This window comes from Accipiter gentilis, chromosome 13, assembly GCF_929443795.1.
Source record: "Accipiter gentilis chromosome 13, bAccGen1.1, whole genome shotgun sequence".
In the NCBI taxonomy this organism is placed as follows: Eukaryota; Metazoa; Chordata; class Aves; order Accipitriformes; family Accipitridae; genus Astur; species Astur gentilis.
Genome location: NC_064892.1, coordinates 4,167,901 through 4,185,744, shown reverse-complemented (window position 1 = coordinate 4,185,744; position 17,844 = coordinate 4,167,901). Strand labels below are relative to the sequence as shown.

At 43.8% G+C, this 17,844-nt stretch overlaps 2 protein-coding genes across 10 annotated transcripts in view; one reads left to right on the top strand and one right to left on the bottom strand.

Moving 5' to 3' along the window:
• The window catches only part of PCCA (propionyl-CoA carboxylase subunit alpha), a 299,644-nt gene extending 298,158 nt beyond the window's left edge, over nt 1-1,486 (top strand). For all 8 annotated transcript variants that reach the window (XM_049816078.1, XM_049816076.1, XM_049816077.1 and 5 more), the window contains one exon: nt 1,366-1,486. In XM_049816078.1, the coding sequence (XP_049672035.1) occupies nt 1,366-1,434 (69 nt within the window). In that variant the 3' untranslated portion in view covers nt 1,435-1,486. The remainder of the gene's footprint in view (nt 1-1,365) is intronic.
• GGACT (gamma-glutamylamine cyclotransferase) overlaps nt 1,453-17,844 on the bottom strand; it is a 31,918-nt gene continuing 15,526 nt past the window's right edge. Inside the window, exons 1-2 of one of the 2 annotated variants that reach the window (XM_049816094.1) lie at nt 6,771-6,831; nt 1,453-5,288 (exon numbers count right to left, since the gene is read on the bottom strand). In XM_049816094.1, coding sequence (XP_049672051.1) covers nt 4,798-5,271 — 474 coding nt within the window. In that variant the 5' untranslated portion in view covers nt 5,272-5,288; nt 6,771-6,831 and the 3' untranslated portion in view covers nt 1,453-4,797. Of the gene's footprint in view, nt 5,289-6,770; nt 6,832-17,844 lie in introns of those variants that run through there. The other variant, XM_049816093.1, reaches the window with a different exon arrangement.

The following is a 17,844-nucleotide window of genomic DNA, read 5'->3' as shown; positions in this document are numbered from 1 at the left end:
GCCTCCTGTCTCCTACGGGACAGCTGCGCGTGGGTCAGGAGGGGGAGCTGGCCCCACCGCCTGTCAAAAATCACTGGGGAGTTTTGAAACACCAGTCAGCTACAATGTTTGCTGAACCTTGGCTTTGTAGAAAAAGAAGAGAAAGGAGGAGAATATTTTTCACATTGCTTTCATCTCTGAAAAGATTGAGACTCGAGAATCGGGTAGGCTGCCTAGCTATTGATTTAGAAATAAAGCCCTTTTTTTGTACATCTCGTGGCGTCTTTGCCCGTCTGCAGTGTTCAGCTTCATTTCTTGAGCAGTGCTGTGAATGTGCCTGTGCTACGGAGCCAGAGATGCGCTTACAGCTCCTGTGGCCTTAGGCTATCAAACTCGGAGGAGGGCAATAGCGTAGCCATAGCAGCCTGGTATTTTGGGTGTGCTGCAGGTTTCCTCTAGGAGCCCAAGGTAACATTTGTATGACTAAACTGAGCCAAGTGCTGAACAAGGTTTTGATCAAGGATTGGGGCATGTCAGTGTGAGCTCCGAGTTAACAGTGAAATCAAGCTCTATTTTCCGGAGCTCCATGTGCCGAAAGGGAATTCAGACATGTTACAGCCTTTTATAGCGGAAATAAGGGACTAGTATACGATGTTTGTGTTTTAAAATTCAGGAATCTGCATGTGAGTATGTAACTCATCTACAGATGTAGTTGCATTTATTTGACAGTGGTAGCCCTTTGCCAAGTTCAGTTATGTTAAAGGATCCAAATTCAGATTTGAATCAATCTATCTCAGCTGCCTGGAGACTGAGGGAAACCCACTTCATGGCTGCAGTCCCAAAATTCAGTTAAAATCTGTAATGCGAGAGATACTGGAATATTTCATTCAAATCTCCAAGCGTGAGTGTTGAAGAGTCAGCCCGTCATCTAAAAGACTTAAAAAGTTAGTAGTAAATGAATAGCAGCCCACTGTTTAGGTGGAAGAAATGTGCTTTTTTAATTTTTAGAAGTGCCCCCTCGATCTGACATTCAGATCTTCAAGCACCTGGGTAATAAGAAAACCAGCAAGTGGCAGGTGCCTAAATACCATGGGGGAGTTGGGACATGATTTGGTCAAGGACTGGAGCAGGCTGCCCAGAGGTGGTGGCATCTCCGTCCTCAGCCATACCCAGAACTCAGCTGGACTCTTGAGCGGTGGAGGTCAGGCTGGCGACCGCTCCGGGCCCCTCCAACGTACAGGAGCCTGTGATCCCCGTGGCCATCCCAATGTTGTATAGTGGCCATTTACCCTGTGCACGCAGATGTGATGCTCTATGTAAGCAATGCCATTTATTTAACCATGCTATTGAGGAAGATTGGAAATTATTTCTGTTTCTGTACTGTAGGTGAAAGCTGTGCACTGCAAAGCTGGTGATACTGTTGGAGAAGGAGATCTGCTGGTGGAACTGGAATGAAAGGTTGCCTCCACACTGTTGAGTTAGCTAAGCCTTTATTATTTCCATCCGTAAATTAAGATTAAGGCAATTCAACACAGAAGATGGACAGTCCTATGCACAAGATTTTATACAGTCATATTTATTGTATCAGTGGTTAAGACAGCAAACACAGATGTTAAAACTTGGCAACAGATCCCAGATTTTTACTTCCAGAAATACTTGTACATAATCTTTGTAATTCTTTGATTTTCCAGGATCAAATAAAATCAATAAAATACCATTTCTGCTTTAAAACAGGAAAAGCCTCTTTTTTAAAAAAGAAAACACAACAAAAGCCTGAATCTGATTCATCTTCTCCATGGCAATATCACTGGTTTGAGGGCCCAGCCAAATTGTACAGAATGGTTGGTAAGAGTGAAAAATGAACCGCTTGGTGGCTAACTGAGCAGTTTTGCTACACTCTATGTAAGTGCTGAACAAGTACTGCTGACGGCTTAAATTCTGATCGGACTTACTGTAATATTTTGAAGCCTTTGTATAGCCTAGATTTAAACTACAGGTTAGATGTTTTATTGTGCTAGTGCAGACTTTCCCCATGCATTTTCATTTACAGGTGTAAGGGACTTTTCTTCTTCTTATTGAGACTCCATACCCAAATTTCCTCCCCTTTATCTTCTGTTGATTACTGGATGCAAGTCTTGACAGAAGGAGCTGGCACTGTCCTCGAAGCCCTTAGCCACCCCAAGGTACTGCTGGAGGCACTTGCTGTCCGTCAGGCCAAGCCTCCTCCTGAACTCTTACAGGAAGGGGAGACCAAGTGTCTGAGCTTTTGTTGTGCAGAGGCTCATGCTAAAGACTGGGGTAAGAACTAGGACTGTTCATAATACAAGGCTAGATCCTGCTGGAAGAGCTGTGTATCCAGTGTGGGAAACCAGAGAGGGCCTGCAGAGGAGGAAGATTTAAGAGACTTGAACAGAAGTGAGAAGGCTGGTGATGTGGTCAGAACAGGTAAGAAGATGTATTTTTTCTTCCTACTCGCTCAGGCACTCCATGCCCCAGGATGGTGTAGATACCAGAAGTTTACTGGGTTCAAAATGTTAGTGTGTGGTTAACAGAGGCTCCTCCTTCCTTCAGCTAATCTCGCTAAGTCAGCAGCTACAGCTCACCGGACACAGTGATACCTCCCCAGTCCCTGCACACTGTAAGCATCATCTCTGTCCCTGTGCTCTTGCCTAGGCCTCTGCTGCTGCCCACTGCTGGGCCAGGACACTGGGCTACTCCTGCCTTTGGTCTCACCTCCTACAGCTTTTTTTTATTTTTTTTTACATACCTCTAAGTCACCCTTCCTGCTGTGCCTTGACCACTGCCCCAGAGAGGAGGGGGCCTGCTCTCATTTTCTTGCCTAGGATGTGCAGAGTCATGCTACTTCCCAGAAAAACCCCTCCGGCCAGAGGCGCCTGGGCCCTTTCCCAGAAGGCAAAGGACAAAATCAGGCTGTGACAGGGCCGGTGACTCATATTCAACCAGAATGGTTCATAATTCTGCTTGAAACTTCTGACTGAAGAGGCATTTGTCATGTTACTGAGAAGCTGCCAACTAAATCACATAGCCAAGACAGAATGATGTAGTACAAGGATCTGCATTGTTAATTAGTTTACGAAACCCATCAAGATGAGTAAGGAGAGTGTTTGGGTAGTACCTGCCCTCCAGGAAAATTAATGCTTTTGCAGTTGGAGAAACTGAGGCAGACACCCTGTGGATCTTCCTACAGCTCTCCTTAATGCCATCTTGCCCCTTCCAAAAGGAGCACAGTTCAGCTTCTGCAGGTTGCCCTAAACAAAAAACAAGTATTGTAAAGAGACACAAGTATTCTACTTTACTTTAAAATTACTTAATTTGCTTACTGCAGCAACACAAGCTTTCTGTCTGTTCTAAATGAGATGCAGCAGTGCCTACTACTGATAAAGTTTAGGCCAATTCCTTACCCTGGATCCCTGGGCTGATTCCCTACCCCAGAGCTCCTCCAGCCCTCACAGGGCTACTGGCAGTGAAGCAAAAGTACAATAGTGTTCTTAATGGTATCCTTAGTACATTTAATTGTACTTTGGTTCACTGCATGGCATACACTCCCAGCTCACATCCCTTTGGCAGCTTTGTATACTGTACAATCTATATCTACCAAACACTGCTGTTGAAGGAAAGTAGAAGGCACAGGAGCATAACAACAGAAAGCCACGATTTTCCCAGATTGTACAAAAACCGGCACAGTTGGTTGGGTCAGGGGGACAATAGTCTTCTTTCCATCTTTTTTTTTTTTCTTTTCTCTCCACTTTAAATGTTGCAATAATCAAAATACAGGTCCTTTGGATATTTTTTATAATGTATATAAAATGTTTCCCCTGATAGGAAATTCACTTTGCATAGGGGTGCAAGTTCTGCATTAAAGTGCTTGGCAAAAAGTCACCTTGATCGTAAGTGCTCACAACAGCTGCATCCACTGTAGCGTGGTGGGCAGCTGAAATCAGGTTTGCTTTTCGTGGTCCCCAACCTGCACCCCCCCTCCCCCCCAAATCCTACAGTCACTCAGTGAACTGAAGTGGTACCTGAAGTGCTTAGAATGCTAAATTAAAAATATGATTTTAAATGTAATTCTCTTCTTTCTTCACAGTATCTTATAAAACTAAACATGTTTTAAAAATACTCCTTTCCAGTTCAGAAAAACATTGCAGTACAGAGTAAGAATAGTCTTTAAAATTTTTTCTCTTTCTCCAGCCATTTCATATTTGTCTTAAGCACTTAGTATCTATATGGTCACTTCTCCCTGTTTACATTCAGTAACCTACTGAACACGATTACAAGTCAATATTAAATGCGAGTTGTGCTTTACTTTGTTGCAGACATGAGTTTTTTTAAATCAGTTTCAGCTATTAGTGCAATAGTATCATCATTATTCCACCCACCCTGGAGCACTACACAAGCAAACTTGTCAATTCAGGTAAAAAAAAAAAAAAAAAAAAAATATTAGTCTGTTTCTCTGCCTTTCACTGACCTCAGTCATGCACTGAGGTAAGGGGGGGGGGGTGGGGGGAGGAATTGAGAAAATAATTAGACCCCCAAACCGATGTACACAGAGTTCTTTTACACCTCATGCAAACCCAGTTACTGTCAGCAAGTTAGCGGGGGCGAGGAGGACACTGACTAGCCAGGGACAAGTCCCCATCTCTGGGCCTACAAGACTTCAACACTAGCGCCAAGGCTCCTGGGTTGGGAGGGTTACCTGTTTTTTAATTAAAAGGTATTACAGCTTTCCTGGAAGGGTTACCAATCGACACGTGCTTAGTACTACATCTTCGGCCGGGCTGCGTCATCTCCCGTCCCTTTCTAATCCCGGCTTTCGCGTAGGACATAGGAGAGGCCGTGTTTCCCTGAGGAGTCGTAACTGTCATGGTAGGGGAGGCCAACCCACTCGGGCGGGTACGTCGTCGTGCTGTACACGAAGCACTCCACGATGCCCTCGGCAGCTGCCCGCGCCTCGCCCGCGCCGCCCTTCCCTTCCCACTCCACCACCTCGATTCTCATCAGGGTGCGCTGGTACATGTCTGGGCAGCCTTCAAACTCATCCAGGAACTGCAGCATCTGGTCGTCAACCGAGTAAATCTCTCCAGCAACGTGGTGTCCTGTCCCCGGGATGTTCAGCATGTAAGGGACGTTGTATTTTCCTGCAATCACCAGCGGGTACTTCTCCACCGTGCGGCCCCTTCCCTGGAATTTCGCTAGCCCCTTGGCCGTATTGATCATGTGCTTGTAGTTGGGCTGGCCCTTCTTCAGCGTGCCATAGACGAAGACACGAGCCATCGTACCTGCAAAAACAGCTGAAAGACAAAGGTGTACGTTACCCACGTGGCTGCTTTGGCCAACGCTCTGGAGAACCGCAGCAACGCCAAGACATGTTGTACGTGCAAGACTGTTCGGGCGTGTGCAAAAGTGGTCTCATAGTCCTACACCTCATTTAAGTATCATACTAAATTCAAGTATCTCCAAACTTTTCAGTCAAAAACTGTAACAGTGAATAACAGACACCAGGAGAAAGTCACCCTTGCAGTTCTTGCTGTAATGGAATTACAGCCCATGGTTTCTCTAAGGAATCCCCAACATCAGCCAATGCATCCCTGAGCCTTGGGAAAAGCTCCAAACCTCAATTTTTTTCCTTCTTGCCTTTCTGGGAGCCATGCTGCAGTAAGTAATGTTATGTCATGCTCAGTAACAACCCAAGAGCAACCCAGAGAGCCATCCCTGTGATGGAAACACACTACACTTAGCGCATCCTTTGGGGGGGAGGGTGGAATAATTGAAAAAAATCATGGTTCAGCTCAGCTACGCAGACACCTTCCTATGCTGCTCCACTGCATTTATAGTTTAAATAGTCCAGGTCAAGCCCAGTTACTAAAACTTGCAGGAGTGAAGCCACAGTTAGTTTGTTTTCCCTTGTTGGAGCAGGGTAGTGGGTTTTTTTTAAGGTCTGAGGTGATGGACTTGGTCACACACTACCTGGGACACCCAGCATTGCATGCCCAGGGGAAGCTCCTCTTTCCCTCCCTCTGCTTTCAGGCTCTTCTTTCACTGTGGCCACACTCACAATTTGAGAAACAATATTTTATTTGGTGATAGAAGAGCCTGGTGGCAGTTTGGAAGTTTGAGTGTTTTCTTGTTTCATGGTAAAATAAAGCACAGTGGCATTAATTATATGAAAGCAAATTACCACATTCAAACTTCTAGTCCTGTTGTGCTGCAGCTGCGTGCATTTGATGGTATTTTTTTTTTTTTTTTTCCAAAAAAACAGTCTTAAAAAAAAAAGGGGGGGGGGGGGGGGAAGCAAAGCAAGCAGCACAATGCTCATGACTGCAGCAAGCTAACTATGTACAAACTGGGACATCACCGAGCTGAACAGAAGACCTGTCTGTCACGAAGAGGGATGAAAAGGCTTTAACGTCAGACCTTACAAGGACAATGAGGCATGCTGGCGCGGCAGCAGGGCAAGTTTAACCTGGCGTTGAGTCACTTCACGGACAAGCTGAAGGATTTTCAGTAACCCCAGCGCTGAGGTCCTGCTGGCTGACTGACTGATGCTGAAAAGCAAGCTGGGGTAACACCGTGCTCCTCCCCTCTTCCCCAAATACCCCAAAGAGCTAAGGAACCTGAAGTAGCCAATCTGCACATGTGCTAGCCCTCTCTTGTATACAGACCCTGACTGATGTTGTTCAACATTTGTTTTATATGTGAGCATAAACCACTCAAAATTGGTTTAAATGGGATAAAAGGCTGGCTTTACTGAAAGGTAGGGGGAAAAAAGGTACCTTCATAGTTCCCGAGTTATTTTTCACGCTGTGTCCCGTTTATCCCCCATTGTTTCTGTAGGGCAGAAGCAGTTCTTGCGCTGTTTGATGGTTTCCCACGTTTTGCCCTCCGTCACCGACTGGGCAGAGCCTGCCTCCCCCACAGTCCTCTGGCTGGGCCAGGCACTCAGCATCAGAGGAGCACATGCAGCTCCTTTTGGAAAGAGGGTCATTAAACAATGCATTTCAAATTTGAAAAAAAATCTTTAAAAACAGACAGGAAGTAGAAGCTTAATCTATTTTCTGCTATTTAATCTTATTTTAGTAAACTTAGATCAGGCAGGTTATCCAAAAGGGTAAGTTGCTGGCCAGGAGCAGTGTCATTTAAAATACTCAGGAGCAAAGCAATTTTCCCCTTGGTGAAGTAAACAGTTTTTCTCTGTAACAGAATACAGTTTTCCAAGCAAAAACAGTGTGTGCCCTTATTTACTGGCAAACCGCTTTCACTTAAGGAAAAAAGACCGTGCTGATTTCCGCCCCCCCTTATTTTATCAGATATATTTCAGCTTAATTTATCCTTCATGACATAAACGACTTTTTTTTTTTTTTTTTGGACGCAGCTCATTCCCTCACAATAAAAAGAGCATTAATATTCAGTCGGTCTGACTCCCTTTTATAAGAAAAATCATTACCTTTCAGATTGTGTTTTGAATAACAAACACAGATCCTTCAGGAAGAAACTTGTCCCAGTGGGGATTGAGAAAGGATCAGAGTTAAGCACTGAAACATGCAATTAATTCCCATTAGGGGATTAGGGCACTCGTGTTCACTTTGAATCAGAAAAATGAATTGTGAATTAAATTGTTCACAACCAAGAGGTTACTTGTCAGAGTTAATAAGTTAAAAAATAAAAAGGGAACCTAAAACACACATAAAAAGCTCAATAGTGAGTGGTGCATCTGTAAGAAAAAGATACGCTTCATTTCCATTAAACAAAAGCTCTATCCCTACTGTACAGCTGGAGATAAGCTTCCAAAAAGTTTGCAGGGAAGAGTGTTACCCCTCCTGAAATTGGTGAAAACGAAGTACACATTTCTGATGGCGCAGCAGCCAGCTATTCAAAAATGTTACCGATTTAGAGAAAGGCACCCGTCATCCTAGCACAGGACCCACAAAATTCAGCAACAACAAAAGAACTTGCTCACCCAGGTTCGGCTAACTGCATCACACTATTTAGCATTTGAGTCGATGGATTCAGCAGGCAGTATAAGTGGAGATGGAGTGGGAATCTGACATTTCAGCTACAGTTTGTGTAAAGCCATGAAGCTGATGTACTGATACAGCTATGGCTTTGCAAGCAGGTGGCCATCAAGTTCCCCAATCACACCGCTGTGGTCCACAGCAGCTCTGTCCCTCACACGGGGTGGGATGGGCGCAATGACTTCTCCTTCTATTAAAAAACCCCGCAACAAACCAAAGCCAAGCCCAGACAATCCCAGGTGAGTCGTGATTGAAATGAACTTGGTAAAAACATTTTCTGAACTTTGCTCCATATAAATAAGACATACACAATTTTCTGTGCAATAAATCTGGTCTCTTGCGCGCCATGTGTTGCGTTGCAGAAAGGCTGTTAGACGTACTGGCATTAATTTCTAGCACTCGCCTATTGTGGGCTTGCAAAACGTTTTTAGCCACCTTGTGGCAGGAGAGTAAAGAGCAGAATTTTATTTGAGGGTCATTTCACAGACTTCCACTCAGCAGCTGAAAAGACTTATAGATGGCATCCCTTCACTGAATCACCAACAAGAAGTTGCCTTTTCTCACTTAATCCAGTTTGACACTTCTTACCTACAGTAAACCACCTAAGAGGAAAAGAAAACCCACCAAAAACCAAACAAAAAACCCCCCAGAGTCTCTACTGAATATTAGCTGCCAGGGCAAAACAAACCCATTCAGAAGGTACTTTCATGAAATATTCATGCCGGAATTATTAAAATTTAATGGCATGGGGAAATGTGAGCGAAACATGTATGTCATCTCTTCAAACTATTTCTTTTAGCTACGAAAGACGACCTGCCAAACCGCTCGCACAATCAATTACTGGTTGCTTCGTTACATGAGATGCAAAGATCAGAAAATAAAGTAAGTATTTCAGGATCACACAGGTAGAAGATGCTGTTAGGTGAAAATAAAAGTGGCTTGTAACTAGCACTGTCCAGCAGCCCAGGTTGCTGCTTGGCATTAGCGGTGGTAGTGCTGCATTGCTGTATCCAGGTCTGCCCTTGCCTATTGACAAGTTTCAGGTCAGGACTTCAGTTTTCCCTCTCAAGGCCCAACAGCTCCAGCGTAGCAAGAGGGATGGGTGGCCATGGGGCCAGTTGCTGGCTCAGGCAGCGCGCACTCGCAGATGAAGCTGAACTGCTGCGACCAGGCTCTTTGCTCCTAGGTTATGCCCAAAACAAGACCTCCTTCCCAAGCAGCAGCAGCTTCAACAAAAAACATTCTTTCACCACAATTCAGACATTTACAGGATCCTACCAGCTTCTTTAGAAAATAAAGTAAGAAATAGCACATGCATTATGCTGGCTCCAGGGCTGTCTGTGACCACGGTAGCCGTGGGTTTGGGTTTTATTTTGTTGAAACTTTTTCTCCCAACTCAGAAAGTATCCATTTCTTTTGCTTGATACAGTAACATTATTTTCCCTTGAGAAAAATTCTCCACATTGGCTCGGTGACCAGATATAGTTACACGTTAATTCCTCAGAAGTTTCTTAAAACTGTAGGAAACAGGTGAAAAAACAAAATGCCTTGAACTTTAAACTTGAGCCCAGTCTGTTTGAATGAAGCGAGTTTTAAGGTCACTCTTCACTCAATGCTAACTTTCAAGACAGACTAACATGCCAGAGAGGACTCCTGGGACCGCATCCTGTTGGTCCTTTGATGCTTTCATTTTGTTGCTTGCTATTTTCTTTATAGCACAGACAAGGGCTTCCTGCCTGGGCCGACCCCTTTCCAACCTTGCTGAATACCTCGGAAAAAGTTTATGGCAAGACACCTTTCTTACATTAACCACAGAGGCACCAGCAAAATGATGGCTCCTTTGAAATCAAGAGGTTACGGTCTCCTCGCAGCAGTTGTCCGCTCAGAAACTGTGAGGTGCGGGTTTGTGAAAATAAACAAGAGTATTAAGAGTAACCAGTGCCACGCTGGATGCTACTAGGCACTACCTGAAACACCACTTAACCTACTTTGCAGATTAATTTTTCACTTCACCCTTGGATAGTTTACAGCCCCAGACCAACAAATACGCCTGTGCTTAAGCTGGAGTATCTTGGAAGTATATCAGAGTATCTGCCAGGAGGCAGAGTGAGGATGCCCTCCCTTGGGACAAGCATCAATCACAGCATTGCTCGCATGCCTTGCACCTATTCAACATCACAGCAAACATTTGCCTGTTGTCTGTTTGAAACTGTTTCAAATCACTTTCAACTCTACTGCACAGAGAAACTTCGTTAGATTAATTTTTACTACTACCAGAAAGAGCTTCATTCCCAAAGTGACTGTTAGGAGCAGCTACAGAGGCCTCCAAGAGACAAACAGATAAAAACACCACATGCAAAAAGATGCTAGGGATGCAATGCAGAAACATGCTGGACATGCCGTTAGACTGGCCAACAGACTAAATTTCTAGACAGTGCACAGATAGGAGGGGATTGCCAGTACATTAGGAGTACAAGAAAAGGAGGATGAAGAAAATGGAAAGTCAATGGATGTGGACAAATTGAGTCGGGGGGGAAAGCTGTCCCCCCAGGAGAATATTGTGTCAGTATTATTGACTGTTTTGTCCTAATATTAAGTAATATTGTACGAGCCCCAGACAGAGTATCATATCAAGGTCTTGCTGCCACAATTCAGAAACCTGTGGACTACAAGAGTAGTTAGAAAGAGCTCAGGGCAGAGCACTGAGTCCAGGACTGGTTTTTTGGGGGCACAGACTGAACAAGCAGGAGCTTAAACAGGAGCTGACGAGATGGGGCATGATCACCTACAAATACAGGTAAAGGTTTTATAGAAGAGACAATTGGTTCTCCACATACATGAACACACAGCCAGGCAAAATTTCTGCACGCAATAATTAACATGGATAGAACTGCTTTCTAACCGTAAGAACAGACAGGGCATAAGAACAACCATAGTAAGTCACCACAAAAAGTCCTGTGAGCCCAGGGTCCCCTCTCTGAGGGTGGTCAACAGCAGATACCTCAGCAACAGTGCAAGAACAGGGCAAGGCAACAGCAGTGCGTTTCCAGACTTGTGTCCACACCCTTCCTAAGCCAGTGGCGATGAGCACTGTGGTGCCTAAAGGCCTTTTCCTCCTGTCCTGGAGCTCGCAGGACCGCTTTTTGTGAATGGTCAGCGAGGGAAGCAGCGTGCGGCAGGCAGCCCCACGTCTTGACTCCACTCGAGTGCATGAGATGCAAATTGCTTTAGGGTTTTTCCCTGCCGACTGCTTGCTTCATCTGATGGCTTTTCCTCTGAGTCCAGGATCTCTGTGCACCTCTTCAGTGCCACCAGATACTTCAGCTCTTGCTCTCATCTAGGCTGACAAGCCCACGTGTATTTAACAGAACAGAAAACACTCCTTACCTGCAATCATCTTTACCACTTCTTCCTCTAACATTTCTGGTTCTCCTATAGTTTTTTGAGATCGGGAAACCGGAACTGAAATATTTGAGAGTGGATAAAACATGCATTTATACAGGGATATAAATCACATCTCCTGTTTTGTTCACACTCCTTTCCCCCAATGCCTTTTTGAGTGCTATTGAGCAATGGACTGATGTTGCAAAAGATACCTCAAGCATCTTATTCTTGAGTGGCAGCCAGGCTGTGAAGTGTTTACTGAAAATCCAACAGTGTGGAAGCCTTAAAAACTGCAACTCTTGGAAACAGGTATTTCTCCAAACTATCATGGATGCTACAGTTAATCTTGCCTTAAGGAAAGGTAGCAGACTAGATGGCTTCTCAAAATCCCACTCAGCGTGGTGGGTCTTTATGATGCTGTTTCAAGTACATAACAATTAATTTAAGTTACATACATTGAAATGTTTCATCTTTGCACCTTTAGCATAGATACTTAAATGGTTGTATCTATACAAAAGGAAAAAAAATAACAAAATGGAGCATTAACTTTAAATGTCAGATTGCTGTTAGGGAAAAAAAGTAGAAAACCACTTTTGATAGGGCAGTCCTGCTATGCCAGCCCTGCTCCTGGTACCGTTTCAGATGCTACCGTGAATTTGAAGTGGTTTCCATCATTGACATGCAGAGCATAGCCCAGGGTTTCAAACCGCCGACATCCTGAAACTCAGGACACAGCCTGCAGCTTGGACGGATTCCCCGCGAGGTCAGCACACTGATTTACATGCCAATACCCGGAGCGGTCAGTTCGCAGTTTTGGACCGAGAAGAGCATCCCGGCCTGCAAAACATGGCAAACCCTTTGAGTACCTAAGCACGGGAATGTATTTCTATGCTGAAAAGATGGTGAGAGAGAGAAGAGGAAAGAAAGAAAAGATGGGGTCTTGTGCGAGATTGTGAGGTGCCTTTCCACAAGGGAAACAGAGGAATATCTGGACAACGATGCTCTGTGAAGAGGGGAGAGGTGCCCAGGTCATTGCACAGCACCGTCCCCTCGTCCCTTGGGCGCGTGACTGAGCCTGGAAAGGGGGTGTTAAATAAAACCCCATCATTCAGCAACAGCAGCCTCCCAGCAGCAGGACCCTGTGGCTCTGGAGGCCATCTTACGCCTTTACTCCGGCCAGCATGAGGTGCCACAGCGTGGGGCTGCTGGTGAGACCCAGCAGCCCCGTGAGCGCCCGGCAGTGCTCTCGGGCCTTGTGAGACAGCAGCTGGACATCCCGATCCAATAGCGGGAAGCCGCTCCAGACAGCGGCAGCAGGATGGCTCACCAGGATGAGCTGCGGTGCCAGAGCCTTGGAGCACCATGCAGAGGGGTCGCTGAAACATGATGCTCCTCAAACCTCGCTAAAAAACAAACAAAAGTGCAGATGTTCAGGGAGCAAAAATCTGCTCTGCTAAATGGGCCAAACAGAAAATCCAGGTATAAATCTGGGAACAGTGTCACATAACACTGTGCTACTTTTCCTCCAGAAACCACCTACCTACCCCAGCGTGGACCAGCTACTGAAACACAAGCCTTTGACCAACGTGGCAGAAATGAAGCATCAGGAAACCCCAACAGACTGGGTTTTTTCAGCCCGTGTTTCCTTAGGAAACTACAGGCTGCTTTTAAGGGCCAAGGAAAGGTAACTCATATGCATTTACAGCATCCATGTGTACACACACGGATTTTCTACACAGAGCCATGCTTTGCTTGTAAAGTGTTAGTCGCCCAAGGAAAAGGAGAGAAGATTAAAACCAGCTGTACTGGAAGAACCACCACATTTAAACACAAAAAATATTTTAAATATTCAACCAGGAAGGGTAAAGACAGCATGGGGTAATAGCCAAGCATGTTTGCTTGGAAGTGGGGTCATACAAATTTTGTAAGGTTCGTAAGGGGTAGTGGATAATAAGGTATAAGTATCATCATAGAAGATATACTAATATGAATGCTTTTTTATTTGTACATATGTCACATTTGTACATTTGTACATATGCCACAAGGTAGCAGTGGAAGAAGGAGAGGGCCTTCCTGACATTTGGAGGACCACAGCTGAGGTTACTAAGGGTGCACAAAAGCAAAAATGGAGTATTCATGTAATAATAAAGGAGAATTGTAGAATCACTGGTTTGCAGCTACATCTCTGAAGCAAGTCAAACCACTGGTTTGGAGACAGCCATAGGACAAACAGTGGAAAATGTGAAAAGATGAAAAAATTTCAACAGATCATGTTTCTGTGACACACAGAAATATTTTCCTTCCACTTTAATTTATTCAGGTCAAGTTTTTTAAAGCTAAGAAGCTGATTATGGTTTGTTTTGGGTTTTTTTCCTTCTTCTTAAAAAAAAAAAAAGGAGGCTTGTACCATCCTTTCAGTCTATGAATCAAATTTGTGGAAAAGCATAATATTTAACATGTGACATACTGGTAACAAAACAAATCAGCTCAACAGGCTGCCCAGGGAAGTGTTTGAGTCACCATCCCTGGAGGTATTTAAAAGATGTGTAGACGTGGCACTCAGGGACATGGTAGATTTGGCAGTGTTAGGTTTATGGTTGGACTTGATGATCTTAAGGGTCTTTCCCAGCCTAAATGATTCTATGATTCTAGTCTATTCTAATTCACTAACTGCAGTTATTTTATTTTGCCTAATTAATTAAATGTATATGCAAGTGTTACTTTGATAAGCTATGCCGGTAGTTTTAAGAGACTTTTTTAAAGTGAATTTCAGCTTGTAGCTCAATACAAGTCAGAAACAAAAACCCAATCCATATCTCGGCAACAAATCTCTTCCACCATTTTCTAATGTAATAAAAGGTAAGAAAAATACAAACCAAACCAGAACACAAAATCAAAACTGCAATGAACCATGAACAGATGTATATAATTACTTCAGTCCCACCGAGGCATATCACTTCTGTTTAGAAATCAGTACCAAGTTTACTACAGAAAAGATAAAAAGTCACAGATCATCATGAAAAGAAGACTAATGAGTTATTTCAACTGTCCTCATCTTGGTATTTGTTCTCCAAGAAAGGCTTGCAAAGTTCTGCAATGAAATCTGAAACATACCTCACCTCCTTCGTCAACTGGGAAAGCATCCTTATCTCAGAGTAAATACATTTACTGGCCTGCTATATTCTACACAGAAGAAACAAATATGTATTCTGGGGGCACGCAAAAAAGCCTGAAATGGCACTCAGCAAGGCACTGGAGTAATTGCTTTCAGATCCTGAAAACATACTGACCAGAATCCCAAATTATCCTCCTGCCTGGTAGAGTCAAAGATAAGCAAGAAGACAATAAATTCCCCAATTTGTTTGTGTGTGTCCTATAAGGATGTGTTGAATGAAATGTTTACTTTCATGTAAGGAATGGTTTGGTCTCTGATGCAGAAATGGGTTCTGTAGTCTGATGCAAAATTTAACACAGGTCTGTATTCACTGAAGAATGAGGAAAACAAGCTACACAAGCCCTTACATCTTCTGGAGCCACAAGAGGCTCACAAGAAATACTGATGGAAATAATGCCCTCTCTCTACTTAGATATACATTTGCAATTGCAAAAAAAGCTATTTTAGTTTTACAATGGCATGTAGAATTTACTCTAATTGAAGGTCTTCTTGGCAGTGTCCAGGATGCCTGGAAGGAAGCCTTAATGAAAGGCATCTTAAACCAGAGGTATGGCTGTAATAGGAAAATGTTATGTAATATTCATCTGAATTATAAACACATTTATATGAGACAGAATTATTTAAAATAAAATATTTATATAATTGAAAATAGCTTTATACATGCTGTGCAGCCTCTTTTCAGTGACCTTTGAGAAGGAATTTCTGTTACTAACTTGATAAAGGAAGAACAGAATCAAGTACTGGAAGTAAATGAGAAGGGGAACAATTTGTAACGTGGTTCCGAATGCAAAAAAGCCAGGCCAATGTCATTAAAACAACCTCCTTCGACAAGGATAATGCAATGGACTTGGAGTTGAGTAAATACTTTATTTAATATGCAGTGAAGATATCTCCAGACCAAGTTACAGGGAAGAACTGTATATGAATAAGGAGTTAAAGGATGACTACAATGGACTACTTTAAAATAAGGAGTAATAAGCACAGACAGAAGTTACTGGTCATATTCCTCCAGAACTGATGTTATTGATTAGTGGTCTTGCTACAGCAAGTAGTTGTGTGCCTACCACAACTGTGCGTGATGCATCCTGAGGAGGACTGGTTCACGCTACAGACATATTAGATGACCTATGAGCTGCGTAATTGAAATAAGATGGCTTTTAATGATACAAAGTGCAGAAACATATGCTTAGGGACCACTGACAAGAACTTCTGGGGACTCACCACTTGAAGGCAATGAAGGAATCATAGAATATCTTGAGTTGGAAGGGACCCATAAGGATCATGGAGTCCAACTCCCTGCTCCTTGCAGGACTACCTAAAACTAAACGATATGACTAAGAGCATCATCCAGACGCTCCTTGAACTCTGACAGGCTTGGTATCATGACCACTTCCCCGAGAAGCCTGTTCCAGTGACTGACCACCCTCTTGGTGAAGAACTTTTTCCTAATGTCCAGTCTGAACTTCCCCTGATGCAGCTTCATTCCATTTCCTTGTGTCCTATCGCTGGTCACCAGAGAGAAGAGATCAGCACCTCCTGCTCTGCTGCCCGCCTTGAGGAAGTTGTGGACTGTGATGAGGTCACCCCTCAGCCTTCTCTTGTCCAAGGTGAACAAAGTAAGTGACCTCAGCCACTTCTTGTTAAGTCCTGACCTCAAGACCTTTCACCACCTTGGTTGCCCTCCTCTGGACACACTCTGTTTGATGTCCTTATATTGAGGCACCGAAAACTACATACAGGACTCGAGGTGAGGCCGCACCAGTGTGGTGTAGAGTGGGACAATCACCTCCCTTGACCGGCTAGCAATGCTGTGCTTGATGCACCTCAGGACACAGTTGGCCCTTTTGGCTGCCAGGGCACACTGTTGACTCATATTCAACTTGCCATCAACCCAAACCCCCAGATCTCTTTCCCCACGGCTGCTCTCCAGCCTCTCGCCTCCCAGTTTGTATGTATAACCAGGATTACCCCATCCCAGGTGGGGAATCTGGCACTTGCTCTTGTTAAATTTCATATAGATGGCGATTGCCCAGCTCTTTAGTCTACCCAGATTTCTCTGTAAGGCCTCGCTACCCTTGTGGGAGTCCACAGCTACTTCTAGTTTAGTATCATCAGCAAACTTAATGTACATTTGATTCCTGTGTCCAGGTCATTTATAGAAACATTGAAGAGCACTGCCCCTAAAATTGAGCCCTGGGGAATCCCACAGGCCACCAGCCTGATGTAACCCCATTTACTGTAACTCTCTGAGCCCGACCCGTCCGCCAATTGCTCACCCGATGTATTATGGACTTCTCTAGCTGCGTGCTGGATGGTTTATCCAGAAGAACATTGCGAGAGACAGTATCAAAAGCGTTGCTAAAATCCAAACCCACCACATCTGCTGGCTTCCCTTGGTCAACTAGATGGGTGACCTTGTCATAAAAGGAAATACTCCTGTATATTTTGGTAAATTGCGGAATGATGAGTGAACAAAACCAAGCTGTAGGCCAGGAGACAATAATAATACTCAAGAAGAATCATGTGTGTTTTGCAGTCCTCAAATTCACATGCTCATTTTTCAACCAAACCCATTCAGAGATCTCCCTCTTCTCACATGAATGAGGACATGGATGTTGGAAGTAAATACCAGCACAGGACATTGTCTTCATCAGCTACAAGAGACACCTGTGCCAGCCAGCTACCAAGATGACATGGTTTTAAGAGGGCAGCACAACTGGAACAAGTATTTCAAGGAAACACTGGAGACATCAGAAAAGGTATCAGTAAAATCTCATTTAGAAAAATCACAAAAAAGTGACCTTGTCAGAAACATCAAAGAAAGGTTCAACAAGTGCACAGATGGGAAAGCTGTTTGTTTCCTTGATCAATCTATTTTATAGGGTTAAAATCAAAGAGATGGAATGGCTTAGACTTGCAAATACAGACTGTGTATTTCACAGTTGTGTGAGCTGCATTATCTTAGGACAAGCATCTATTGCTTCTTTTTCTGCAGTTACGGATGTCTGTATTTAATGACTCAAAGGTGGTCCTGTGTGCCTAAAAGTTTCATATTTTCCAGTGCCAAGTAATTTCGTGAATGATTTTACTTCTACAAACCACGTGGTTTCCATCTGCAATACGTTCCTCCATCATGACAACATACAAAGTAGCTGAAAAAGCATTTCTTTTTCTGATAAAAAGAGTATTCTAGGGACATAAGTCTTCAAACTTACTTTGGGTGCACATCAGAGCAAACTCACATACCTTAAGGCATTCAAATATCTAGGAGAGTGT